This window comes from Halichondria panicea, chromosome 11, assembly GCF_963675165.1.
Source record: "Halichondria panicea chromosome 11, odHalPani1.1, whole genome shotgun sequence".
Lineage (NCBI taxonomy): Eukaryota > Metazoa > Porifera > Demospongiae > Suberitida > Halichondriidae > Halichondria > Halichondria panicea.
The window spans coordinates 4,258,854-4,285,918 of NC_087387.1; the positions used below are offsets into that span (position 1 = coordinate 4,258,854).

Consider the following 27,065-nt stretch of genomic DNA (forward strand, 5'->3'; position numbering starts at 1 on the left):
GGCGCACAAATAGAACATGAAAAACTGTAATTCCAGTTTGGCGCTTAGCAATAGAACGTAGAGTACTAGTAGCTGTTTCCATGAGGCTATCATAGATCAGTTGTACGTAGAGCCTCGACTATAAAGGCCGCGTTATAATTTCATTTACCTAAGCACCAGCAAAAGTAAAAGTTACTTGGCGCTCAATTGGATAATTATTTTGTGAACTTGGCACTTCTATTAGAGTGCTGCTGTAATTGAAGAAAGACGGTACGTACCGTACTCACCCGAAACTACACCCCCCCCCTTTTTGCATAACTCTTGTTTGGGGGGAGGGGCTTAACTGTTTCATAAATACGCCCCTCTTTACTGCATGCACAAAAAGACATCCAGTGCATGCAGAGATAGAAATTTCTCATTACAGTAGTCTAGACCTTCGGACACGTTCTTGGTTCCAGACTGGATAACTGAATAAAGTCTGGCCACGCCCTCCCCAATTTGTCTCGAATTCCAGCCTCATTTTTCCAAAAAGAGGCTGAAATCCGAGACTAAACTGGATAATCGAATGGAGATAAACTGCACACGGGAGTATGCACATGCAATAGATAAACATACCTGTGTCCATAGTAACATGCAGTTGTTAATTGCTCATGTGCATTAAGGGACACGCCCCTTTCAGAGGAAATTGCCAAGCCGGATAATCGAGGTTCCAGATAATTAAACTGTATTGCCAAACTCATATTATTTTCTATATAATAGGGCTCGTTATAATAAGAGTTGTTCATTTTTTCGTAGCGTAATTTTTTAGCATGTAACTTGCTGAACTGTAACAAATCAGGTAACTCAGAAGTGATGCTGATTTTAAATTCACAAAATAAATGTATATATTTCTCAGGATTCATGGGTTATCAACATTGTTGGGTTCTTTGAGGTGTTCTGTGATGTGGAGCCCAAGAGGAAGCTTAAGGCACTGGCTGCAGCTAATGCTGAGCTGGCAGCAGCACAGGAGAAACTCTCCAAGATAAAGGGGAAAATAAAGGTAGACAAGTTGTTCATTGACAACTACTTACAATACATGTACGCATGTATAATACGTCGTAATTATATTATAGCCACTAGAATGAATGTGAATGTGTAAGTTTATCCGCACTGTAGGATTTAGATAACAACCTGGCTGAGCTGACGAAAGAGTTTGAAGAGGCAACTTCTGCAAAGCTGAGATGTCAGCAACAGGCCGAAGCCACTGCCGGCACTATCTCACTAGCTAACAGGTTCGTACATTTTTGAAAGCACTGCGGATGCTGATGCCTCGGTGGATGTGTCAAAGCTAATTTTTTTTCTAAATCCCACTCAAAAGCAATGTAAAATTGTTTACTGCTCAGCTTTCCCTTGTATTAAATTCGCTCTATTTGTTGCTGTATCTGTTTTACATTGTTTTATAGTGTAGGCCTAAAGGTTATTGTTACCTCCCTCTCTACAGACTGGTCGGTGGTCTTGCCTCAGAGAAAGTGCGTTTGGACGGAGTCTATTGAGAAGTTTAAACAAGAGGCAACGACATTGGCTGGCGACGTGCTCCTAACGTCATCCTATCTGTCGTATGTAGGCTGCTTTGGACGCAACTATCGTACTGATCTACTGGAGACAAAATGGATGGAGTGCCTCAAGACTATACAGGTACGTGTGTTGTGTGAGTGTCAGTATGGTCAAGTATGTTCACATTGGATTGGATAGCCTGCCATCCCTATGACTGAGGATCTGGATGTCTTCTTTCTGCTCACTGATGGTGCCACAATCGCTCTTTGGAACAATGAAAAGCTTCTTGCAAATAGACCGAAAATAAAAATAGCCATTTGCAGTCTCTTCAGACTCGGTGCGTAGCAAAATCTGTTGGTAGCTGCAAAAGTGGGAAAAGAGCTGAAAAAAGCTGCACCTGCAGCAGCCAGTGGATTTTGAACTCCTTTTTAGCAACTATAGTGTCGATCATTTCCTGCATGCAGTATAAATGTTGCAGGCAAATGTTCAGGTGGAGGCATCAGCACCGGTGGTGCTTTTATTACTAGAATATTTTGAGAGTATCAAACATGCTTCTGTGAACTTTGCGAGTGGTACAGTAGATTATCGGCCCCCCCATTATCCGGAACCTCAATTATCGGCTTGGCAATTTTTCTGAAAATCTGCTATACAGTATGCGCATTAGAGGACACACGTCCCTTGATGCACATACTGTATAGCAGATTATTTTCGAGGCACTAAATTTTCCACGGATTAATTTACCCAAACAACAACATTTCGAGGATTTTATTTTCGAGGATAGTGGTTCAAATGACACACCCCTACAGTAGAGAGGTTTCAATACCAGATGTAAACCAATTTTCGAGGCACTAACTTTTTGTTTTTCTGGGTCAATCCTCGAAAACTCGAAAATATCGTACCTCGAAAATAACCAGCTAGGCCTGTCTATGGATAATCGAGGTTTTACTCTAATGGCTTCGCTAATATAAGATTGTGAGATTAAGATACACTGTCAAAACATGAACTTTTTATTTGTTTCCCCACACCCAAGACCAAATTGGCCAATCCTCACTACAAGCCTGAGATGCAGGCCCAGGCCACACTCATCAATTTCACTGTGACCAAGGACGGACTGGAGGAGCAGTTACTGGCTGAGGTGGTTGCCACTGAGAGACCTGATCTCGAGAGAACGAAGGTGTGACACGTTAACATGTTGTATGTAAAATAGATTTTAGTACGTAATAATTAAAACTACATCATGTATTATTATGCAACGATGATGGGGTCGTTTTGTATGAAGCCAAGATGTACAGCTACACTCAAATTGCGTATAGATCGATCAACAGCACTGTATGCCCTTTTAATCGTGAATGGCACTCTTGCGTTTAGTGGTTTAGACAGCATTTAATTCACACATCCGTTGTTTATTTAAAAGCCCCTAACTTATTATTTACTATTTCTTTTTTGTGCCTATTATTACTGTGTGTTGCTGTTTTGAATATATACTCAGGCTGAGTTGACAAAGCAGCAGAACGACTTTAAGATCAAGCTCAAAGAGTTAGAGGACTCTCTGCTTTCTCGTCTATCTTCTGCTGGAGGTAACTTCCTTGGTGATACGGCACTTGTGGAGAACCTGGAGACCACTAAGAGGACTGCTGCTGAAATAGAGCAAAAGGTATAGTGCTACATTCTCATACGTACTGTACCAGTTCTCACTCAAGGTACTTGCACACTGGTCTTTCTAAGCAGTTGTATATACAGTATGACACATTGTACGTGCTATGCATAGCCTAGTTCAATTCACTTTGCGCTTGTTGCTTGCAAGCTTTGTGAAGTCCTGTTTTTTTTACGCCTTTCTCTACTTCCATTACAGACATTCAGTGTGGTATTTCATAAAGCTATTGAGAGAGCTGAGGAATCTGATGATGTTAAGCAGAGAATACTGAACCTCATTGACAGTATTACGTACTCTGTGTTTGTGTACACCACCAGAGGCCTTTTTGAGAGGGACAAGCTCACCTTCACCTCTCAAGTCACATTCCAGGTACAAAGATGTTCACGTATTAGATTGTGTGCAGGTTTCAAGTCTAGGCTTAATATCTGATATTGTAGTATAAGCATTCCTTGTAAAGTTTACTCATGTACCTAAATATACAATCTTGTGCATAATTATTATAGCGTAAAATAATACCGTACTGTATGCAGGTGCTTTTGATGAACAATCAGATTGATCCTTTAGAGCTGGACTTCCTCCTGCGATTTCCTGCAGTCCCCAATGTGACCAGCCCCGTTGACTTTCTCTCTAACTTCTGCTGGGGAGGAATCAAGGCTCTGTCAAATTTGGAACAGTTTAAGAACCTCGACAGGGACATTGAGGTGTGTACGCTGTCTACCTGCATGTTGTTTAATGTTGTGTGCTACGTTTATTTAGCAAAGCCAGTTTACTACAACCAGCAGCTTTATACGTATGTAGTCTTCCCCCCGGAGAAAATAATTATAAGCAGGAGGATTTGAAAGCGGCTAAGCCATCCAGGGGGTGGAGCTGGAGGGGAATGTTCCCCCTCCGACCCCACTGGCATAGAAGGCATAGAATTTCATATACACGTTTGAATTGAGCTGCACTAGGTATAAAAACATAGGCTAGCTACATGTACCAGGATTCTGTTTTGACAGTCCTTTCTGTATGCTAAGGACCACACCTACTTTGTGTGGTAAAGGGAGACGCATTGCCCAACTTTCCTGCTTTAGGGGAAGAACTGATTTATGATTTTAAGCTCTCTATACATTTCACACACACAACTACATGTATGTACCGTATTTACTTGATTAAACACCTTCCTTGATTAAACGCCCACGGTAAAAGCTGTTTTTGTATAAACGCCCCTCTTAAATAATCGCCCATGTATGGGGCGTGGCACTGTGGGTGGAGCTGAATTAGCACGTGGAACCGCTGAAACAATGGCAGCGCATAGAATAACTGTTTATGATGGCAGAGAGGACACGGAGGGAGAAACACCACACCTACGACTTAAGATTGAAGCTGAGAGCTGTGGCAGTAGCCAAAAAGAGCATAATAACTGCTGATGAGCAAGAGTTTGAAGTAGACAAAATAATAAACGCCCGTTTCGAATAAGTGCCCATCTCGTTTAAACGCCCCCTCATACAGATGCTGCTAGGAAATAAACGCCTGGGCGTTTAATGAAATAAATACGGTATGTAACTTTGTGTTACAGTACAGATCAGACGATAAGTTTAATGCGAGTAAACTAATCGCTTGCAAGGTACCCGCGAACACTCTATATCTCTGAGTAAGGTGCCAGTCATCTCAACCATAGTTTTGTCTGAGGTATATTCCTCGCCATTTCTTGAGTTCTTGAGGCTTCTTGTGTTAGCTTGCGGAGTGGCTGACCTGTACTGTACACTACGAATGAGGGACATGGGGCATGTTGAACTAGTCCTGTCTGGCTTTGTGTATTGTCTACCATCTATTATAATTATTCTCTCATTCATTTTAGGGTTCTGCCAAACGTTGGAAGAAGTTTGTGGATAGTGAGTGTCCAGAGAAAGAGAAGTACCCTCAGGAGTGGAAGAATAAGAATTCCCTACAGAAGCTCTGTATGATGCGGGCATTAAGGCCTGACAGAATGACCTACGCTGTCACGTAAGCTTCGTTTTCTGACAACTAAAACTTAATTATTATGCCATTATACTATACCTGGTAGTTAGACATGCAGTCAATGCATGTCTAAACTAGTGAGATTTGATAAGGAAGCATAGAAATTTTGGATTGGACCATATAAAACATTGAGTGTTAGCCTAAAGGGTTTTAATTGAACATACAAAATATCGATTTTTAGCCCAGTTTTTCTTCTCTGACATGAGCGCCAAACATTTATTTTCCACCTTCACCACAGATTGTATGTTGAGGAGCAACTTGGTCACCGGTATATTGAGAAGTGAACCATCCCATTCGAGGTGTCCTACGAAGAGACCGGGCCTGCCACACCTGTGTTCTTCGTGCTCAGTCCTGGGGTGAACCCGCTTAAAGATGTAGAGGCTGTTGGGAGGAAGCTCGGGTTCACTCTAAACAATGGCAACTTCCACAATGTCTCCCACGGGCAGTTGAGGGGATAATCATGAGAAGTTACATTGAGGTTGTATGGTCGGGCTATAATAAATTTATTGTTCAGACATTAACTAGAAATGTTCGAAGCCCAATATTTGCATTAAAGTGATTTACAGAATCTGAGCTACGATGGCATAGAGTTCTTTCTGCACAGAAGTCTTGTTATGTTTCTTCGCTTACATAATTATGCCTCGGTGCGCATGTGCAAGCGAGGTATACGGTAGTGTGTTTGTCTGTCTGTCTGTCTGTCTGTCTGTGTAGACTGCTACAGCTGCTCAAGGACCAATCAAGTGCAAGTAAGAGTTTCTATAGGCTTCTAGTCATGTATTCTTGGATTTTAATTCATGGATTTGCAAAATAATACTTCGTTCTCTAGTTTTGCTTACTTGGAATGGCATTGAAGCCTTTTCAGAAGAGTGCGTAGCAAACTTGTTCACCGAGTGTTGCTAATCTACCTAGTCGTTAGCTCTGCACTAGAACGCTAGCTATATAGCAAGAGTGAGAAGAGAGCTGCAAGGCTCTGCTGATGCAGCCCATTGATTAGTCTAGAACTTTTGCCATGGATCGCTTTTAACAACAATCATGGTCGATCATTACCCAGTCTTCAGTTTCCGTGATTCCTGAATTAATTAATCATAATGTGTGTATAAAAGCTATTAGTAGCTTTATGTTATGTAGCTTTGGCATCTCCACCGAGGCATCAGCACCTGCGGGTGCTTTCATTATGTCAGTATTTACATGTATGTGGCCGGGAGATTCAATTAATTTTGATTTTAGGGCCAAGAGATAGTCGCTGAAAATGCTCTGGACATAGCATCAAAGGAAGGACACTGGGTTATCCTGCAGGTATGTTCAGATCTTTCGTTGGTTTTACAAAATATTCGTAAGGCAATTTTAATGGTGTTGCTGCTATGCATGCTTAAATGGAAAATGCAAATGGAGGAAATCTATAATTATGTTTATGCCATCTCCGTAGGACATTCATCTGGTGGCCAAATGGCTCTCTAAACTGGAGAAGAAACTAGAGACGTACAGTGAGGGGAACAGTGAGGGGAGTCACTCTGCTTATCGTGTCTACATGTCTGCTGAACCAGCACCCACTCCAGACTCGCATATCATTCCTCAGGTATGCCCTCACATGTACAGTTGATGTAGTGCACTTGCAACGGTTAGAGAGAATTGCTGAACAGCAAAACCATGCGCTATTACGTAGATTACCATACTCATATCATGTGTCTAGCTGAAATTTCGTACGTTAGAGTTAAGTTTACTGCCAGACACCTCTGTTGCAAGTGCACTGCAATCAACTGCACACTGAAACTAGCCTTCTTTTCTTTGTTTTTGTCACAATCGTTAAATAATATAAAACGGTATTACTGATTGGATTAAAGAAAGAGGAGAGCCTGGAATGGAAGTCGCGTAACGGTAGAAGGGTGGTATGACGGGTAATTTTTGTGGAGTTAACGTTCGTTAAACTTTAACAGTGGTGATGCACTATATTACGTGCGTTTCGGTAAACCACACACTAGGTTTTTGTGAGAGGAAAATGTTCATAGAGGCCAGCTTGCCCACACATTTTTACACCACAAAAATAGACCTGTTCCCCTAGGTGCGATCAGCAGAGTCAAAACACCTGTTTCCTCCCTACAGGGTGTACTTGAGTCTTCCATCAAGATCACCAATGAGCCCCCTACTGGCATGCTGGCTAACCTCCACAAGGCTTTGGACAACTTCACTCAGGTACATAAGTGTATTTAGGAACCACGGAAAAATCTTTATGTCATCTGCGACCGTAAGCATAGTAGCTGGTTGTGACAGCCACGCAGAATGTAGACATGCACAAATCATGTTGCTTCGGTGGAGCATTACTGTAGTAATATTTATAGGAGACCCTAGAAATGTGCTCTCGTGAGAATGAGTTCAAGAGCCTACTCTTCTCGCTGGTATACTTTCATGCTGTACTGATTGAGAGGAGGAAGTTCGGTCCCCAGGGCTGGAATAGACCTTACCCCTTCACTACTGGTGATCTGACCATTAGCGTCAATGTGCTGTATAACTACTTGGAAGCCAATGCTAAGGTGTGTGTGTACATGTAGTAATGGCTATGTGACCTGCATCTACAAATCATATTCTGCTCAAAACAGATGTGCATAATTATTATGGTTGTCACTATAATAGTTTCATGATGCAATTCTAGACCCAAGATTTGTGATGAAAATATTCTACAGCCTGAGTAACTTGATGTTTTGTTCATAATTGGTTGTCGTTAATTCATGATCAGGTCCCATGGACTGACCTGCGTTACTTGTTTGGTGAGATCATGTATGGTGGTCACATCACTGACGATTGGGACAGGAGACTCTGCAAAACATACCTTGAAGTGTTCATGAAACCTGAGCAGGTGTGCTGGTGTTAAGTATTAAATTTTCTTCTGTGTATGTAAAGCTGCAAGTCTTTCGCATGGGTGTAGGTAGGGTCCTTAACTGGGAGCTAATCAGTATTTAGGACGCTTGTACGTAACTCATAAACTTTTTCTCAGCTTGATGGTGAGCTTCTGTTGGCCCCTGGCTTTGCCACCCCACCCAACCTCGACTACATTGGCTACCACAAGTACATTTCTGAAAACCTTCCTCCCGAGAGCCCCTACCTCTATGGCATGCACTCCAATGCGGAGATTGGTTTCCTCACAACCACATCTGAGAATCTTTTCCGCACTGTGTTGGAGATGCAACCTAGGGACTCATCCGGGGCTGGTGCCTCTGGTACCACTAGAGAGGAAAAGGTGTTTTGAGGTGTACTGTGTATTTTTGTCATTCTCACAAGATGCATTTTTATTATCACTAACCAGCATTAAAAATAGTCTGTGGTGTGTCCAGCGCTAGAATCAGGGGATTTAAACCGATTTTACCGAACAATTGCTTGTTAGATTGAATTTGCAAACTGCAAACTAAATCTCTTTGTATAATTATGTGTTTGTGTTTGGTGCTGATCTACACGCAGTAATAGGCGTGGCCACACTATTTAAGGGTTGTATAGCCAACATTTTTTTGCTCGCATGAGCCCCTTTTTTCTGAGCACCCCACTATACAGGCTTTTCTAGAAACGCCCCTGATAGTGTCTAGTCAGTTTCTCGTTTTAATCTATATGCACTATTTAGGTGAAGTCGTTACTTGACGAGTGTCTCGAGAAACTTCCTGATAGCTTCAATATGACTGACTTACATGGCAAAGCAGAGGATAAGACACCGTATGTGCTGGTGGCACTACAAGAGTGTGAGAGAATGAACACGCTCACAAACGAGATTAGGAGAACACTCAAGGAGCTCGACCTAGGACTCAAGGTAAACAATTGCTTTATTGTTGGACACACGTCAGTTTACTGCTGATAATTATTATACTGCTCCTATAGTAAAGGTGTATGCATCAGTCAACGTTGTTTTTTTGCTTAGGGTGAACTGACCAATACGGCTGGTATGGAGAGTCTGGAGAATGCTCTTTTTTTCAACACTGTCCCCGAGAGCTGGACAAACCGAGCCTACCCTTCGATGAATGGTATCGCTGCTTGGTACGTCGATCTCGGTCAAAGAATCCGCAAATTGGATAGTTGGGTGTCAGATTTTGGCATGCCTTCATGTATCTGGCTGGCCGGGTTTTTCAATCCTCAGTCCTTCCTCACGGCTATTATGCAATCTATGGCTCGCAAGAACGAGTGGCCTCTAGACAAAATGTGCCTACAATGTGACGTCACAAAAAAGAATCGTGATGATTTCAGCAGCCCCCCTCGTGAAGGCTCATATGTACATGGGCTGTTTATGGAGGGAGCTCGTTGGGACACGCAAACCAGTCTGATTCAGGAGTCAAGTTTGAAAGAGCTGACACCGAAAATGCCTGTCATCTTCATTAAAGCTATCCCAATTGATAAACAAGATGTAAAAAATTTCTACCAGTGTCCTGTATATAAGACACGTATGAGAGGGCCAACTTACGTATGGAGGTTCAACCTCAAGACCAAGGAATCTCCATCCAAGTGGGTCATTGCTGGAGTATGTCTACTCCTGAGTATCTAAACGCTCGTATCTAAACGCTCCATATAATATTATACCATACCACGCAAATATGAACTTTGGAACATATTAATACCGTAGTGACACTACGTAACTACGTATGTAGCTACCCGATCACTTGTATTATAAGTATTGACTAAAATTATACTCTTAATTCAAAAACTGCTGAAGGTCAGTTGTGACTTCTATAACTGCATTGTGGTGCGCTAAACAACGTTATCAACCATTAAGTACCATAACTCAATGGGGATATACTTAGCAGGTATAATACTTTTATCAGGGCACACTTTTTTATTAGCAGGTATATAACATTTTTCGATTAGAAAGTACGTATGACTAGAATGTTTTGACGATTTTGATCCCCTTCATAAGCTCAACACGTGCAAAATGTACTCTACTACTGTATAGGGCGAAATTTTTGAGGCACTTAAATTTTGTAAATTGGCCTCTAAATCATTTCGTTGAATGAATTTCGTGGGTTGACTGCTAACTGGAAGCACTCCCAGGCCACGCCTTTAATTGTTCACATTCATGAATTAATTTTCGTATGATTACTAACCCACGATAACAGTGAAAATTAAGCCCCTCCTTCCGTGCGACGCCCGTCTACATTCCCACATGTGCTAGAATCAAGTATATATAGCACGATTATTTGCATGCATGGAGGATTGCAAAAAAAGCTAACGGTTTTCCGCTACATCAATTCAATGTATACACATTAATGAAAGTATCTCCCCAATGAAAATTTACCCCCCTATTTAATTATACATGCACGTACATGTAGAATGCCGTTAATTTGTAACTACGTGCACAGTTATCTATCGCTATACCAGTACTTAAGCTTCAAAAACGCATTCTCTTTATGCACGCCTGGCCTCTTAGGGCCCTGGATGCATATTCTAACACCCCCAAAATTCTTTGTTCATACCGACGGTGTAACGATTATAGTGGATCGAGAGCCTTAATTTTCGTGTGCAGTATTTCTGCATTACAAGTCAACATGCAATTCAACAACTTTTTTATGTACAGTCATGTATATTCAAGTTCTTTGCACAAAAGGTATCACACTATAGGGGAAAACAAAAATTAGTATATTATAGCCAAACTAGGCTACAAATTAAAGGTTGTCCGTAGTTATGTATCGTCATTATTTTTCTGTCGATAATTATAAATACTGTGATTTGTACTTGCACGTATACTATATAGGAGGCCGATTTCTTAAGACGACTTTTAAAGGACAATGATATAAAGAAAGACATACTACTATAGAACTCCGTAATGGTATACTTACAAAAAAAGAGGATAAGTTTTTGGCAAGAGTGTTTGAACAAGCAGCGGTAAATCGCGTATCTTCTACTTTAGTTTAGACTGATATATAGAACTTTATACAACAATAGAGAACAACTGACAAAACTGACCATGCATGCAGGGTATAGTCTAGTACTAGTTTACAACAAATAACTATAACTTCAGAACAAAAACTTTTGAGGGAGACTCTGCTCCAGGAAACTCTAAAGACTAATAAACATTCCTTAACAAAAACCATGGTAACTAAACAACTAATTATAACCACGTGCACAGTAATTAAGTCTAAAACAATAACTATAATACAAGTGACCACGCGAACGTACATGTGCATGGACAAAAAAGTGGTAAAATTAACAGCACAACACAATAATAAAAATTCTACAATTGAAACATGTGCCCATTTTCAGCTCAACACAGCATATACTGTACCCCGTCCTGCAGAAAAGAAAACTGGGATTTGAGATAGTAAAATCTATAGCATTTCTCCTCAAATTATACTACTGTAAAAAGCGCGAAATTTTAAAGGAATGGTTGAATCAATTCCGTCCGTGGGTTGACTGCTTACTACTAATAACATTTTTATACAGGCAGCATCTTGAATAATAATTGTGTAAACTTCGTATGTATTTTTCATGCGCAGAGTGGCTCTAAAGAGAAATATAATAGTTATAGCAAGATTTATATAAAGTTCCTTAAGCATAAAAATAATCTGACAAGAAAGAGGTTGCAATCCACTAGCTGTTATATAGTTAAGAAAAAACGAGATCTAGAGGACACATTAATTTTATTGTGACCAAATTATATTATTCAATTATATTATTCAAGCCACAAAACAGGCTTGAATATAATATAATTATTGGGAATGAAAGAGCAATGTCGAATGAATAGTAATCTCAGGACTATAGTAATCTCAGGGCTACTCCCGACCACGCCTTCCATCTTGTAGCTAATTAACAAAATATTTTCGATTAGGATTGCTAACCCATGAAAACAGTGAACCCATGAAAACAGTGAAAATTTCACGGTATGCCACAAACAAAACCTTTTACTATAGTGAAAAGTCGGAAACGTGAGAGAGTGTACTTATCTTTGGTGTAACTAATTATAAACAATGTAGTTCTGACCATCACACTGACCTCATATTTGAGATTGATCAGCTCCCTTTGAGAGGAGTAGCTCAACAATGGAGGAGTGATCGTTCATTGTAGCGTACATCAATGGAGTACCTCCAACCTAAAATAATAATTATACATGATTGTAGCGAATGAAAACGTGTTCACACACTTACATTAACATGTGCAAACCTTATTTCTCAAGGCAGCCAATTTTTTTTATTTTTATTTTGAATTTAAGAAGCTACGTAGAGGCAATTGCAAATATAACTCACATTGTCCTGACAGTTGACTTGAGCCCCTACAGAAACCAGTAGTTCTACAACACTTAGATGGCCTTCTTGAGAAGCTATCTCGAGAGGAGTGAAGCCATACTGAAAAAAGATTGGAAAAAATATTCACAGACAAATTTTCAATAGAAATTTGTACATCACACGTACTTAGTGTTTCCCCCACACGCTAAGTAGGCCTGTGCCAAACATTCAAATTTTTTACCTATTATTCGCACCTATTAATAATTAACACCTATTATTCAACATACACAGCAGCGAAAAATAGTACCAAAAATGTAGTTTCAACATTGCATGATTGGACTACAATTAATTTACTGCCGTGTAAAATGTGGGCGTGTTGTGAGCTACTGCGCATGTGCAATTCAATGAATATCATTAAACTATTTTCACAGTGCCTATTATTTAAAAGACTGCTTATTATTCAAAAAATTATTCTGGAATATTACTTTTGGCAAGGCCTAACGCTAAGCCCAGCCCTATTTGAATCTGTATACATGTAAGTCTTGTGTGTGCAGTACGTGTTGATAAGCTAATTGAATTTGGGGAAATTCCTGCATGCATGGGCACTGACTGTACAGATTCTCTCTATTGTGATCACACAATATTGTGCCACGTACTGCATGTGTTGACAACATTGAGAAGTCAAGCTGTGTGCATGCCAAATAAATAGCCCTCCTTCGCAGGCCCTCTTTTTTCTGTTCATTTTCTAAGGGATTAATAAAGAAAGAAGGAAGAGACAAAGAAAAAGGAGAGCCTGCATGCCTTGCTAAGCCCAAGTGAAAGTGGGCAGTCACTAGCAGGGCGGAGCCTGGCAAGGCCAAAAGCTACAGCATGCCTACGCATATTGCAGACTTTCACATAAAGTACACTAGAATCAAGTCTGGAGACATCGTAGACGAGGGCTTAATTACCTATTACCTACAGTAAATAATAGTTAGACACTGTTTACTTTGGGCTTCTACTTTGGGCTTCTACATCACGTAGAAACTTCCTAAACAGTGCACATACCGTATATGCTCGATCAGAGGCCGCTCTTGTATAAAGGCCGCACTCAAATAGTAGCCTCCCTTGCTAGCAAAATGAAACATTTAGTAGCCGCTCTCAAATAAGCCTCAGTGAACTTTGACTCTAGCATTTCTGCACCTGGCAGCCAAAAAAATTATTACTAGCAGCTAGCTACATGTACGTAGCTATGAGTAGCAGCTTGTTAGTGCTTCACAAAGACTTTCTCATGGCAGAGTTCAAGTTTATGCAGGTGAAAACAACTTTTGATGACAAACTAAATTATCTGGAGCTAATAAACGCCGCTCTTGAACAGTGGCCCCTCCTGAATTGTAGCCTCCTCTTCCAGCAAAATGAAACATTTAGTAGCCGCGGCTCCTGATCAAGCATATACGGTAAGCATAATATTATTAGATCATAGCAACCATGAATCTCTATAGCCAATTATCATATTTGCTACATGATTGTCTGAGTGAAGTACTGTATAGCGGGACATTTTCGCTCAGCAGGAATGTTTTATGAGTTCTAATAATTATATTCGCGTTTCTATGCCAGGAAACCACACCCACCAATAACTTTGTAGGTGAAATACCGCTGCGTGGGAGTTTAATTATTGCATGCAGTTATAATTTTCGCATCTTCTGTCTACCCTCGAAAAACGCGAAATTTTGCACCTCACGAAAATGTTCTGCTGTACGGTACATGATTGTCAAAGTGAAGTACAGTGGAACCTCTATTAACGACCACCTCCGAAGAGCAACAGCACGCTATATAACGGCCAAGAACTCAGGTCCGGACTAAAATGACTTCAATGTAAAGCAACCTCTCTTGGGAGCGGCCACCTCTCATACAAACTTTGAAAAGGCTGTAGAGACAAGCAACAGCTAGGTTTTCACGATTGTGCAAAATAATGCTATATAAATTATCTCAACAATAATTTTCTGCTAATTCTGGGTGTGGCTGTCCATTCTGGGAAGTTATTTTCCATTGCTAAAGCTGATCAGGGGACTAGAAAGCTGCTCGTTATACGGAGGTGGCCGCTCCTGAAAGGTTGCTTTACATATTGAAGTGTCATTGTTCAATCCGGACATGTGCTCTTGGTTATTATATAGCGTGTGGTTGCTCTTGGGAGGTGGTTCGCTAATGGAGGTTCCATTTTGCACTGTACCTTTAATTACTCAACCAGATTTCAGGGAAAAAACTTTTCTGAGTTCAGAACGGACCCCACTTGACTACAGAATAGATATTATTACAGCAGTAGAGGTATATAGTCCACTCCAGTCTTTCATACTCCTCTACTGACTAAAGGTTTCACGAAGTCTACTTTATACTTAGATCATAAAATTATGATAAATTCGTTCTAAGTACTGTGTGGGAGGAGAGTTATTGCCGTGTACTCTCGCCCGCACTCATAAAATGTTGTCTATACGTCAGTGGGGGAGTCAGTGAGGGATCACGCGACTTATCAAGGCAGGTTCTCCTTTTTCTTTGTCGCTTCCTTCTAAATTATTTGTTCCTCCAATTTCTCCTCTTAATAACAGAAAAAGGAGGGCCTGCCAAGGAGGCTAACAATAACAAACATAGCAAGAATTTTATCTACTGCCCTCTCTCCCTAGCCACAGTCTGGCCACCCTGTTTGAACTTTACACTGGGGGAAACACTGCACGAAATCAACCCACTGTGTTTGGCAGGTCAACAATGGCTCCAGCAGTGATCAAATGGTGAGCGACATCTTTGTGTCCCTTGAAGCTGGCTGTCCAGAGAGCAGTCTCTCCGTCCTATATAATAGTATATGTATACGTTGTAATGCAATCACGTATCATCTCACTAGCACATGCAGTGTGTGACAAATATGCACTTGTTAGGCACAGCGGTGTTGTTGTAAGGTGAATTTATACTCTCAGATATTTTTATTAACGAGACAACATTGTGTCTAGCATATGAAATCAGAGAGGTGGCTGCTGTATATGATTATCACAAACTAAAGGACACTCCAAAGTGTCTAGAGCACTTACTTGTTCTTGTACATGAACATCTGCTCCACTGTCAATGAGTTGTTGCACTATCTTGAGATGTCCTTTACGACTAGCACAGTAGAGAGCAGTAGCACCTTCCTGTTAACCAGTGCAGTGTATTGGCAATTATACAGACAGAGGGACACAGTGAACGATAATTATGATTATACGCAATTAAGTAAATTATGCAAATATGCCAAAATACCAACACTCACATTGTCCTGACTGTTGACTTGCGCCCCCACAAAAACCAGAGCCAACACAACACTGAGATGGCCTTCTTGAGCAGCTGCCATGAGAGGAGTGGTACCATTCTGTAAGAAAGGGGAAGCTGTTATTATAATAGCAGTTCTTTATCTAGGACTGGAACCACTGTAGCTTTTAGCAATTTACAATTTTCATTTATATCTTTGCATGGAAAGATCTAATCTGGAAAATGACTGCACAACTGAATTCTAATTGCTATTCTTGTGCTATGACATTTGAATGCAGGGATATACAACATAGTCATTTTAAAACTAAGCGTGACTGACTATAAGTATAGGATATTATTAACCATTGTACTGACAGGTAGTGGAGGATATTATGGATGCATATACCCTCCGAGTATAGGTGTGGTATATCTGGCAGCACTATAAAAGGACCTCCCACTAGCAACATTCAACCCACGATGCAGACTACAAAACGAGCAAGCCAGATTTTGCAGCCATCAAAGAGCTAGTTGAGCAACACGTTGACTCCTACAGATACTCAAGAGCCTCCTTGGTCCAAGAGTTGGCCATTCGACGTCCTTTACTGGAGTTGCAAGCTCTTCTTGTGTCTAAGCCACGCCCATGGACCGACCCATGGCTTAGCCATCTTGTTGTAGAGCAGCTTCTGTGTTTCTGCTGTTGCTTTGAAGTCTTAGTACCATCAAGCATGGCTCCTTTCTCTTGCTACTTTCCAAAAAACTAAAAAAAAAACCTTGAAAACTGTGCATGCCTGGGGGGCTGTATGTTATTTCTATATACAAAATTAGCTGTTGACCAATGAGTGGTGACGTAAGTGTGGTATAATTATACATATTAAGACTGGTAACAACAAACTATATTCTGGAGCCAACAGCGGGGAGGGAGGAGGTGTACATGGCCAACTTAATAAATAAATGTTGGGCAAATTAGTATAGAAGTCAAGAAGTTGAAATGTGCTGTCCTAATGAAAAAAACTGTGCACATGCAAAGTAACGTGACATCCTGTCAATTGCACGTAAGCAACTCGCAATTGATAACGTTAGCGTACTTCCAACGTATATGTTTGCACTACTTGTGTTACTTTGAATGCATATATAATTACGTACATGTATGCATGTTAGTTAGCTTTCTGGCTGTATGGGACATGTACATATTACGTAAAATGTGTACGCTACAAGAGATAAGTCAGTGACACCATTCTGAAAAAGGGGTACCAGGATGATCAGACAGTGTTCCAGTGACACTTTCTATAATTATGTCATACAGCTGATATGAACCCACCGTGTTTGGTAGGTCAACAATGGCTCCAGCAGCGATCAAATGGTGAGCAACATCTGTCTGTCCATTGAAGCTGGCTGCCCAGAAAGCTGTCTCTCCGTCCTATTTATAGAACGTATATACGTAAATGATCATTACAGCATCATTTTATCAAATTAATATGTGGTGGAACCTCCACCTCCGATAGACATGAATAATATTAGAATAACGGAACATTATTTTTAGGAAAACACAATTATTTTGTCTCAGGTTGCTTTATTTTGAGTGTTATAATTATAGTGACGACACGTAGGATTTTAAGAACGTGTTGTAGTGAGTATAATTGTTACTTGTGTGCAGTAACAGAGCTGATTCTCATGGGGCTAACCATGCATAGGTAAACGAACGAGAGGGATAGGCAACGCCTCACGTGATGCTAGGTAAATGCAGTGTGTGGCGTCACACCCTCTGCATGGTTGGAGGCTTGTTGCACTCAAGGATGTACACACCAGCTGCTCAATTTTCTCAGAGGGGCAATCTTTATGGATCCATTTTGAGTATACATACGCCCAATTTTTGCTCCTTAAACGCAACTAGCCTCATCCAACGGAAGTGCTGGGCATTGCCTATTCGTTTATCTGTGGTTTTATGGAGGTTCCTTTGTACATACATACTAATAGTTAGTAGGCACTGCAGTGTTGTTTGATGGTGAGCTGGTGCCTTTTAGTCAAGAGAGTAAATAAAGTCAATTTTGCTCCAATCGCTATACACATACAAGCCAGCCATTTATAGCATTATAGCTTGTTTTCACGCTGTTTTGTGTTTTCCTCGGCCAATCCTAGCATATACACCGGTCAGGAAGGTTCGGATTAAAACTACAAATACTTTTATCTTTTCAAGAACGGACACCTCTCTATATACTCCGTATAACCATAGATACACGAAAGAGAGGGATAGGCAACGCCCCACGTAATGCTAGGAAAATGCGTGTGACGTCACACCTTCTGCATGGTTGGAGGCTTGTTGCGCTCAAAAAAGTACACACTGCTCGATCCTTATATCTGCTAATAGTTTTCTCGTAGGGGGCCTAAAAGCAAAGCGATCAGGCATCATGCACATATATACACCCAACACTATAGCTACAGCTGCTATGTTAGCTTTTTTCTTTCAGCTTGATTTGTGTGAAAAAACACCAAAATTGTAGGTGTACCTATCTCTGAAATGATTTTATAACATAATAGGTTTCACAGAATTAATAACTGCATGGAACAAAGTGTATTTCCCAGCTCATAATGCAGTGAAGTAGTTGCAGCAACATGGAATGTTTGTCCGAAGTCCAGTACCTCTCTTGCTCTTACTGTATATATGGTAATGTAGTTTGAAGTGCTCTAAGACACAGGTTATAGGTATTAGAAAGTGGAACACAAGTATTTTTCTCTGTCTTGTGTGATCGAAGATATGACATTTAAAGGATTTGGGACTAGACCTGTTATGGCTTGTAGAGAGCACTGACATCCCTTTTGGATATACTACCTCTCAACAAAGACCACCGCTCTATACGTTATAGTTATAACACGGGCACGAGGGATGTATGGAATATATTGCACTGAAGCACGAGGGCGCCAGCCCCGAGGGCTGAGTGCAATATATGCCATGCAGCCCGAGTGCACGTGTTATAACTAGTTTATATCCCAAGGGCATAGCAACATAACACTGTCCTAGTAACACAATATAAACAGCACAAAAAAAAACAGAGACAACTCTAGACACAGCTCCATCTCTTCTCTCTTCTAGACGCCAGTATCTGCAGCGTATAAGATTGGCATGACCGACGAATGGCTTGACACAAAATTGTTGGAGTTTCAACTGAAATCTGCAAAACAGCCCCACCCCACTTCTGGTGCTGCAAAACAGCCCCGCCCCACTTACTGCTGCAAAGAAACAGCCCCACCCCTACTCAGTGAATACTAGCTGCTGGTCTACGCTCGGCCTCATATAAACCAAGCCAAGAAAGCTCGCTTCTACACTGCTGCAAAATAGCTCATGCCCCCAGCAAAAAGAGCCACTTCTAGTGCTACGGTGAAGCAGAATTGACATCAATCACGATGTCGAGGACTAGGTCGATCTAGGAACACAGAATCTTCCACAAAATGAATCTTGGACAATCTTAAAACCTGCATGGTTGCAAAAAGAAACTCCAGCAGTGCTGAACATTCATTCCTGCATGGCTGGACATACTTTGATACTCATGCGTATTAATTTAATTTAAATTTAATTGTCTGTCTAATTGCCAGAGGGGCGTTTTGCGGTCAGTGCAATATGACTTTGCGGTCAGTGCAATATGACTTTCAGCAGTGCAATATGCTTCATATTGCACTTGGCAACAACGTAGCAACGGGATATAAGTAATAATACAATGCAGTGTTTATCAGTCTCTTAATGTTCATGTTTTCTGATGCTCTGATGCTCTGTATCACTTCTTTGCTCTTTGCAGTGAGGCTAAGGGTCAGGAGGTTGTCAATGTTCAGTTTAGCAGTCATATTTAATGTATCGAACAGGCATTAGTGTGTGGAGTGAGTGCTTTGAGCAAAGTATTGCAAATGTATAGTATAATACACTGCACGGTGCCATATTTTAAGCATGAAGACTCTTGCATATAAAGTCATTTTGGCTTCAAAACGATTGTCACACTTTTTTCTGCTACAGCGGTGCAGACTGTCTGATACTCTTCTGATACACTAGGCAGGCCTTCATACAGAAAAATTTGACTGAGGGGGCGAACCGATTATCCATGTATGGCCGTCTAGGGGGGGTCTGGGGGCATGCCCTCCTAGGAAATTTTTGTGTTGAAACTGTCGTATATCGCATCTGGTGCATTCTTAGAAACTGTGGTGTCAGTGTTAGGATTACTATGGTTTTATTAATACAAATAGTATTGTGAAATGTAATAAAAATGCAAAAATTTAATTAAACTACCTTAGTTTCAATTGCCTGCACTGAATGGTACTATGAGTTATCAGATAAAAGCCATAGCCTGAGCGACACAAGCCTTTCTAGCTCACTGAATGAAAGTAGCTCTTGAATCGCCCTCTGTACTTGCAAATAGTGACTTATAGAAGAAATTGTGGACATATAGAACAGAAAGAGTAGACGAATAGCAGTTTAATTAAAGTAGCTTCGTAAAAAACTCATTATTGTAATAATTATTGTTGTTATGAATATTAAGGCAGAGCTCTTTGTTTGGTTGGTGTGACACAGGCAGTGTGTCATGGCCTATATTTTCAATACAAAATTTACGGGGGGGGGGCGAGCGCCCTCTGTGTCCCCCCTCTATGAAGCCCTGCTAGGTATGATAAAAAGCAAGCTCACGCTATTTAGCCCTCAAACGGGTTTCTGGTTGTTACCGTTTTCTTGTCTGTTCCCTACAACATTTTAATTAAGCGCACTTATTTTACTGGAAGTAGGCGCGTATTCCACAGAAAGTGGACGGCATTATTCTAGAGGAAGTGAAAAAAATTCACAGGAGGTCGCAAAAGATGGAATGAAATGCTTAGTGAAAGTGACAAGAAGACACAATAAAAAAAAAGGAAGCATCGAATTCACTTTAGCAGTCGTTTGACACTTTCTGTTGAGTATTTCAAGGTTGAGGTTTTTATTGCCCCGGTGACTGCGCATGCAAATGATAACTTGCCTCTGGCTATTATACTAGGAGTACGCATGCCTGCACATGGTCTGTTATGGACCTAATCGACACTTGGGGGCATAGGAGAGTCTCCCTGATTAACCGTTGTAACTATCTTGTATCGTTCATTTATTTTATCCCTTTTTCTCTGAGAGACTAATGTGCATGTAGGTCATAATACTTTGGTCTGCTTGTTGGTGTGGTATCGCCTCATGCCAAAGAAAATTAGCAGCTGGTAGATCCCTTTTTCGGGAATATGCAAAGCGTGATAGAAATGACACAAATTCCCTAATGCTTGGTGATTACCCCGAAAGTATTAGTTGTTTATCAAGTGAAGGTAAGGATTATGTGTGCATGAATGTGTGTACTCTCACAAGCCGAACTTACTGAAGAAGCACCGCGGCAAGCTACACAACATAAAGCTGCTAGCTAATATTGCTAATGACATGCATGATAAACAATTTTGCATCTGGCTATTAATCACAGGGAATTTTGAAGAGTGGAGAGTGGGAAATGATCGCGAGTGATTTTTAAAGATAGAGCACATTCTTCATTTGAGACAAGAAAAAAAGACAAAAAAGTGATTGAGGCGCAAATAATTTCCGAGGCCACTACCGTTTTTCCAATCCCTATATGATACAACTAACCTAGCTGATTACATACCGTATAGCGGGTATAATTATTTTGAGGGTATAAATTTTCACGGATGGACCTCTACAAAGGATTTTGCGGAGTTTATTTTCGTAGTGGTCTGAGTTCCAGCCTTTTGGCGTATGCGCACATCAACATGCAGCTGTATACCTCCACACCGTTAGCCTCTACAAAGGATTTTGCGGAGTTTATTTTCGTAGTGGTCTGAGTTCCAGCCTTTTGGCGTATGCGCACATCAACATGCAGCTGTATACCTCCACACCGTTAGCCTCGAATCCAGGCCTAGCCTAATAGAATCAGTGAGGCACTATGTCCTCCACCTCTAGCAGAATGTTTGCTGTGCATAGCCATAGGCACTGCAGTTTTGTGTGTAATGGTGAACTTATACAGCCTCGTTTCCAACAGAAGGAAAGTCAATTTTTCTCTTCCATTCTATTAATTAAAAACGAGGCTAAACAAGTAACACACCGACTGAATTTGAATAGTCACTGAATTAAAGAGGCAAACTTTGACAATAATTTATCGTGTCTATATAGTTTTATAATTATAGCTGTACATCACCGATACATTTTCTCCACGCAATTATTTTAAACTACATGTACAATGCACAAACCAATTGCTTACTTTATTCTGACTGTTGACTTGAGCCCCCTCAGAAACCAGTAGTTCCACAATACTGAGATGACCTTCTTGAGCAGCTGCCATGAGAGGAGTGAAACCACCCTGAAAATGGAGTTTACCAAGATTATCACGGTCAGTATTCGGGTGGTGCTCATACCATTATGTATACCGTGCCTTTGCAAAAATACGCCCACCTAACTTTATATAAAGGTTTGGGGAGGGCATGGCCAAACTAGCTAGAGATAATAAACAAAAACTATCGATATGAAAGCACTGCAGGTGCTGATGCCTCGGTGGAGGTGGAGGTGCCGAAGCTGCTACTATACACACATTATAATAATTATCATGATGCATGCGCATGCAGGCAGAATCCAGAATCACAAGGAAATTCTAGGAGTGGGTAAATGATTGACCATGATTAAAATTGTTGTTAAAAACGTTTGATGCAAAAAGTTCATTGATGACTGCATCAGAAGAGCCATGTAGCTCTCTTCTCACAATAGCTATACAGTAGAACCTCGCTAATCCGAATAGAGCGGGACCAGACCCCATCCGAATACATGAAATTTCCGGATTAACAGATGTCATTAATTGATTATGAATATCATTAACGAAGACACTTTTGTACATGTATTATGATATTAGAAGGGAAGCTGCTATAGCTAGAATAGTCTTTATCTCTCCAATACAGTGAGTCTTGTGAGCTCTCTCTTCGTTTTCTTTGCAGTGGCCATTGTCTTGAGCAGTTTATCAATAAAATTATTGCTGATTCAGCTAAGCAATTTATGTTGCGCATGCGCAGTAATCCATTCTACTGACAGCCTCTCCTCTTTTTCAGTTTACCACTTTGTCTGGATTTGCGAGGTTTCGGATTAAAGGGGTCCGGATTAGCGAGGTTCTACTGTATAGCGTTTTAGTGCAGAGCAGTAACACTCGTTGAACAAGTTTTGCTATACGCACTCTTCTGAAAAAGCTGCAATGGCATTCCAAGTAAGCAAAACTAGGCATAACTCGAGAACGAAGCATTATTTTGCAAATCTACGAATTAAAATCCATGACTAGAAGCCTATAGAAAATCTTACTTGCACTTCATTGATCCTTGAGCAGCTGTATAGCAGTCCACACAGACACACTACTCGCTTGGGCATGCGCATGCGCACCAAGGCATAAATATGGATGATTCGATCGACATTGAATGTCTGATGTCTAATTAGCTTTTCAGTTACTTCCTGGTTCTTCACCAGCACTCAGATTGGCACTAGAGCTTTAAATTCTGAATTTCATTTCTTATTAATAATATTATTATAAAATTTGTAATGACCAAAAACATCGTTTGGTTCAGATTCGCTTATAATGGAGCTAGTTTTTAAGTTTATTTATCAGATTACTATCTAATACCGTGTAGCGGGTAAATTTGGCGATTAAATTTGAGCAAATCAAGGTGACGGTCGCCGAAATAAAAAATACCCTGTTTTAGCTTGATAGTCAGTGCGTCTCAGTATTACGCACGAGATCAATAATGCCATGCAGCATGATCGTCAACTAAATTCAGGGCTTCATATAGAGGGGGGGCACGGGGGGCCGAGCCTCCCTGGCGCAATTGTAAATTTTGTATTGAAAATATAGGCCATAACAACACTGTCTGCGTCACACAAACCAAACAAAGAGCTCTTCCTTAATATTCATAACAACACAACAATTTTGACCATAATTATAACACTGACACCACAGTTTCTAAGAATGCACCAGATGCGATATACGACAGTCTAAATCACAAACATTTCTTGGGGGGGGGAATGCCCCTAGCCCCCCCCCTAGATGGCCGTGTATGTGTCAGCACACGGATAATTGCCTCGCCCCCCCATTTTTCTGAAATGTTGATTTTCCCCCCCTGTCAATTTTTCTGTATGAAGGCCTGCCAATAATAGGCCAAATTTACCCGCTTGACTATAAATGGAATTGGTGGCACAAACTTATTCGTAGTCTGATTGAAAAGGTACATAGAGGCAACTAATGACTCACATTGTTTTGACTGTTAACTTGAGCCCCAAAAGAAACCAGCAGTTCTACAACACTGAGATGGCCTTCTTGAGCAGCTGCCATAAGAAGGATGTGACCCTCCTGAAAATGGGGGAAACAACTAAATAAGAGACTTTATCCATACAAATTGAGCTAATAGCGCATGGCGCAAACGACCCAATAAGTTCTGAGGGTAAAAAAAAAGGTATTCCCACCCACGCAAGACCAGTGATGCACAATCCACCCCAAACCTAAGAAACGGGTACGTACACATAATTATGGCGATACAAAAAGGAGAACACACAACAGCATAAATTATTACTTTTGCTCCACATAGAAATCAAGATAGCACATAACCTAACTGAGTCCATCTTACTGACCATGCCCAAAATATCCAAACATCGTATATAATTATAGAGCATAACCGGCCGAAAACAACACGTACAGCATCAGGCATAATCAAACTCTCGTGGCTCCCCCAATAATTTTGCTCCGATAGTAATTATGACTCACATTATTCTGACTGTTGACTAGAGCACCCACAGAAAGAAGTAGTTCCACAACACTGAGATGGCCTTCTTGAGCAGCTGCCATGAGGGAAGTACTAGTGACATCATCCTGAAAAAAGAATTCACATGAAAGACAGTTTTTCAGCAAACCACATGTGCATTGTGTATTATAATTATATGTAGGAAATCAACCCACCGTCTCTGGTAGGTAAGTAATGGCCCCACCAGTTACCAAATAGAGAGCGACATCTTTGTGTCCATTGAAGCTGGCTATCGAGAAAGCAGTCTCTCCATCCTATTAATATTATATACGTAGGTCTAGTACAACAATCACGTTATCATAATTATTGACAAATTTAATATATGCTGCAGTGTGTGACCAATAACTTTAAGACTCTGTAGGCACTGCAGTGTCAGTTCACCATTTACTATAATAACGAGTGTTGCAAGCGTGCGCTTGCTAATGCCTCTCGCCATGTTTTGCTTTCGCTCAAAAGTATTAGAGTGTTATAGAAGAGGTAAATAATTTGCAATGTGCTTTGATTGTTTCACAAGAAAGGGGTGTCCACATGCAGTTAATAGTATATACTGATCGTCCTAAATGGCCTCTAGCCAAACAGTGGTAGCAACTTTTGTCAAAGGCATATAGTCAGTATAGTCTGTGAGATACGTACGTACAATTCAATCACAGAATTAAATCAACGATACTGAAGCAACTGCATGTTATTTAATATTTAAATGGCCTGTAGCCAAACAGTGGGAGCAAACCTTTGTCAAAGGCACAGACAGTATAATATATAAACAAGCAGAAAGTGTGTATCTATCTAAAGACTTGTGTACATGAATGTATCTATCTAAAGACTTGTGTATATGAATCTATTGTTTCTAGTCTATATGGTATCATTTGTTTTGTGGCTTACCGGTATGCCAGGACCTCAAGAGAAAGAAGTAAGTTGATTCTGCCACTGCAACATGTGGGGATGAGCGCGCATGCGCATTGCATCCACAGGAATAATTAAAGGGTGTGTCCAAAGAGATCAAGTTCACAATGGCTACTATAGCTAGTTGGGCGTGGCCCCACTCTGGACGTGAACGTTCGCGTCCAGAGTGTGGCCACGCCCAACTATACAATGGCTAGCAGTTTTACTCTATGTTTTAACATATCTTTTCTACGTTCGCGTCCAGAGTGTGGCCACGCCCAACTATACAATGGCTAGCAGTTTTAACCATATCTCTATGTTTTAACATATCTTTTCTGACTCTTGTAGCTAACAAAAAGCTAGCACTTTAGTGCAAGGCTAACCCACATGTGTTGAATAGAAAGTTTGCGCGAACAGACGATGCTATGAAAGATTCTGCAACAGCCTTCAATGTGAGTCAAACTAGCCATAACTCGAGAAAGAAGCTTTAGTTTGCTAATCCACGAATCAAAATCCAAGAGAACGTGGCTAGAAGCATATAGAAACTGTTAGTTTTCGTCGCATTGCAACCGTTGAGCAATTACAGCTGGAATACACACACACACACAGTCAGCTTTACTGTATCCCTCGTGCGGCTACGCCTCGAGGCATATAATTAGCCTAGTTTTAGTGTTTGTTAGTTTAAACGTTATTTTGCAGGGGGGTCAAATTTATTTTTGTTAATTTTGCTCAGAAGCAGAGATAAATCTCAATGCCCTCGAGAACAAGCCGCTCATGATATCGAGGCTAGTATAATTATACAAGAGCAAAACTTTTGATTGTATCTCTACTTTAGAGTAAAATTGGCGAAAATATAATTTAACCCCCCCCCCCCTGCAAATAACGTTTTAAACTAACAGACACAAAAAACTGGGATTGAAATAGTCTGCAAGAGTTTCAATTAGTGACCTTAATTAGCTAAGGTCAAGTGGTTCCAGCCTCCTCAGCTTGGGGTCTATATCATAGCAACTGGATGTCGTTTAACTAATATTATACACTCTGTATTTCTCACGAACTTTTTTTTTCTGTTGAAAGTGCTCCTTTTCTAGTGGTGGCTATCGCAAGAACCGTTTACTTTTAGCCAAAAATTCTTTTACCGTGCAATAGCAGACAGTTTGAAATTTCATTCACTTTCATGCATGAATTGTGCACAAAATGCTACTGGGCGTGGCTAAATGGGACCCCGAATGTGATGTCACAGGCAATTAGTGCTTATTAAATTCCTTGCTACTTTATCTGCTATTGGGGTTCTACCGTACCAGAAAATACTACAGCACCAAACATAACCAAAGTCTTAACAACAACACTATCAATGACCAGATTTTATTACGCTGGTCTTATTAGAGAAGACGGTATGCGTGTACCTACACTCTAAATAACTCACATTGTTCTGACTGTTCACCTGAGCCCCCTTAGAAACCAGTAGTTCCACAACACTGAGATGACCTTTTTGAGAAGCTTTCATAAGAGGGTTAGTGCCATTCTGAAAAGGACGTAAAATAATTATAGATATCTGCGTATATATGAAATGAACCCACTGTGTTTGGTAGGTCAACAATGGCTCCAGCAGTAATTAAATGGTGAGCGACATCTTTGTGTCCCTCGAAGCTGGATAACCAGAGAGCAGTCTTTCCATCCTAATTTTTGAGTGGGTAAAAGTGTTCAAAATATGTAGCTAACACAGGCAGTGGGTTGTTGGATAAGTGTCTCATATTTAAGTTATTGGC

The 27,065-nt window shown here is 40.7% G+C and overlaps 2 protein-coding genes and 1 pseudogene across 15 annotated transcripts in view; 2 read left to right on the forward strand and 1 right to left on the reverse strand.

Annotated features, from left to right (window-relative positions):
- Nucleotides 1–9,825, forward strand: part of LOC135344351 (dynein beta chain, ciliary-like) — a 161,637-nt pseudogene extending 151,812 nt beyond the window's left edge.
- Nucleotides 1–27,065, reverse strand: part of LOC135344345 (ankyrin repeat domain-containing protein 17-like) — a 137,483-nt gene that overhangs the window by 39,594 nt on the left and 70,824 nt on the right. For 7 of the 14 annotated variants that reach the window (XM_064541524.1, XM_064541529.1, XM_064541523.1 and 4 more), the window contains 13 exons: nucleotides 26,877–26,975; nucleotides 26,723–26,821; nucleotides 24,576–24,674; nucleotides 24,384–24,488; nucleotides 23,874–23,972; nucleotides 21,855–21,953; nucleotides 16,922–17,020; nucleotides 15,626–15,724; nucleotides 15,411–15,509; nucleotides 15,075–15,173; nucleotides 12,376–12,474; nucleotides 12,125–12,221; nucleotides 11,049–11,423 (listed from right to left, as the gene is read on the reverse strand). In XM_064541524.1, coding sequence (XP_064397594.1) covers nucleotides 12,126–12,221; nucleotides 12,376–12,474; nucleotides 15,075–15,173; nucleotides 15,411–15,509; nucleotides 15,626–15,724; nucleotides 16,922–17,020; nucleotides 21,855–21,953; nucleotides 23,874–23,972; nucleotides 24,384–24,488; nucleotides 24,576–24,674; nucleotides 26,723–26,821; nucleotides 26,877–26,975 — 1,191 coding nt within the window. In that variant the 3' untranslated portion in view covers nucleotides 11,049–11,423; nucleotide 12,125. Of the gene's footprint in view, nucleotides 1–11,048; nucleotides 11,424–12,124; nucleotides 12,222–12,375; nucleotides 12,475–15,074; nucleotides 15,174–15,410; nucleotides 15,510–15,625; nucleotides 15,725–16,921; nucleotides 17,021–21,854; nucleotides 21,954–23,873; nucleotides 23,973–24,383; nucleotides 24,489–24,575; nucleotides 24,675–26,722; nucleotides 26,822–26,876; nucleotides 26,976–27,065 lie in introns of those variants that run through there. The other 7 variants (XR_010397421.1, XM_064541531.1, XM_064541533.1 and 4 more) reach the window with 4 other exon arrangements.
- LOC135344359 (dynein beta chain, ciliary-like) lies at nucleotides 1,135–6,674 on the forward strand. The gene is made up of 9 exons (XM_064541563.1): nucleotides 1,135–1,250; nucleotides 1,460–1,653; nucleotides 2,543–2,686; nucleotides 3,002–3,166; nucleotides 3,365–3,535; nucleotides 3,697–3,867; nucleotides 5,007–5,152; nucleotides 5,406–6,463; nucleotides 6,594–6,674. The coding sequence occupies exons 2-8, from the start codon at nucleotides 1,630–1,632 to the stop codon at nucleotides 5,449–5,451; spliced, it is 867 nt and encodes a 288-aa protein (XP_064397633.1). The 5' UTR covers nucleotides 1,135–1,250; nucleotides 1,460–1,629; the 3' UTR covers nucleotides 5,452–6,463; nucleotides 6,594–6,674.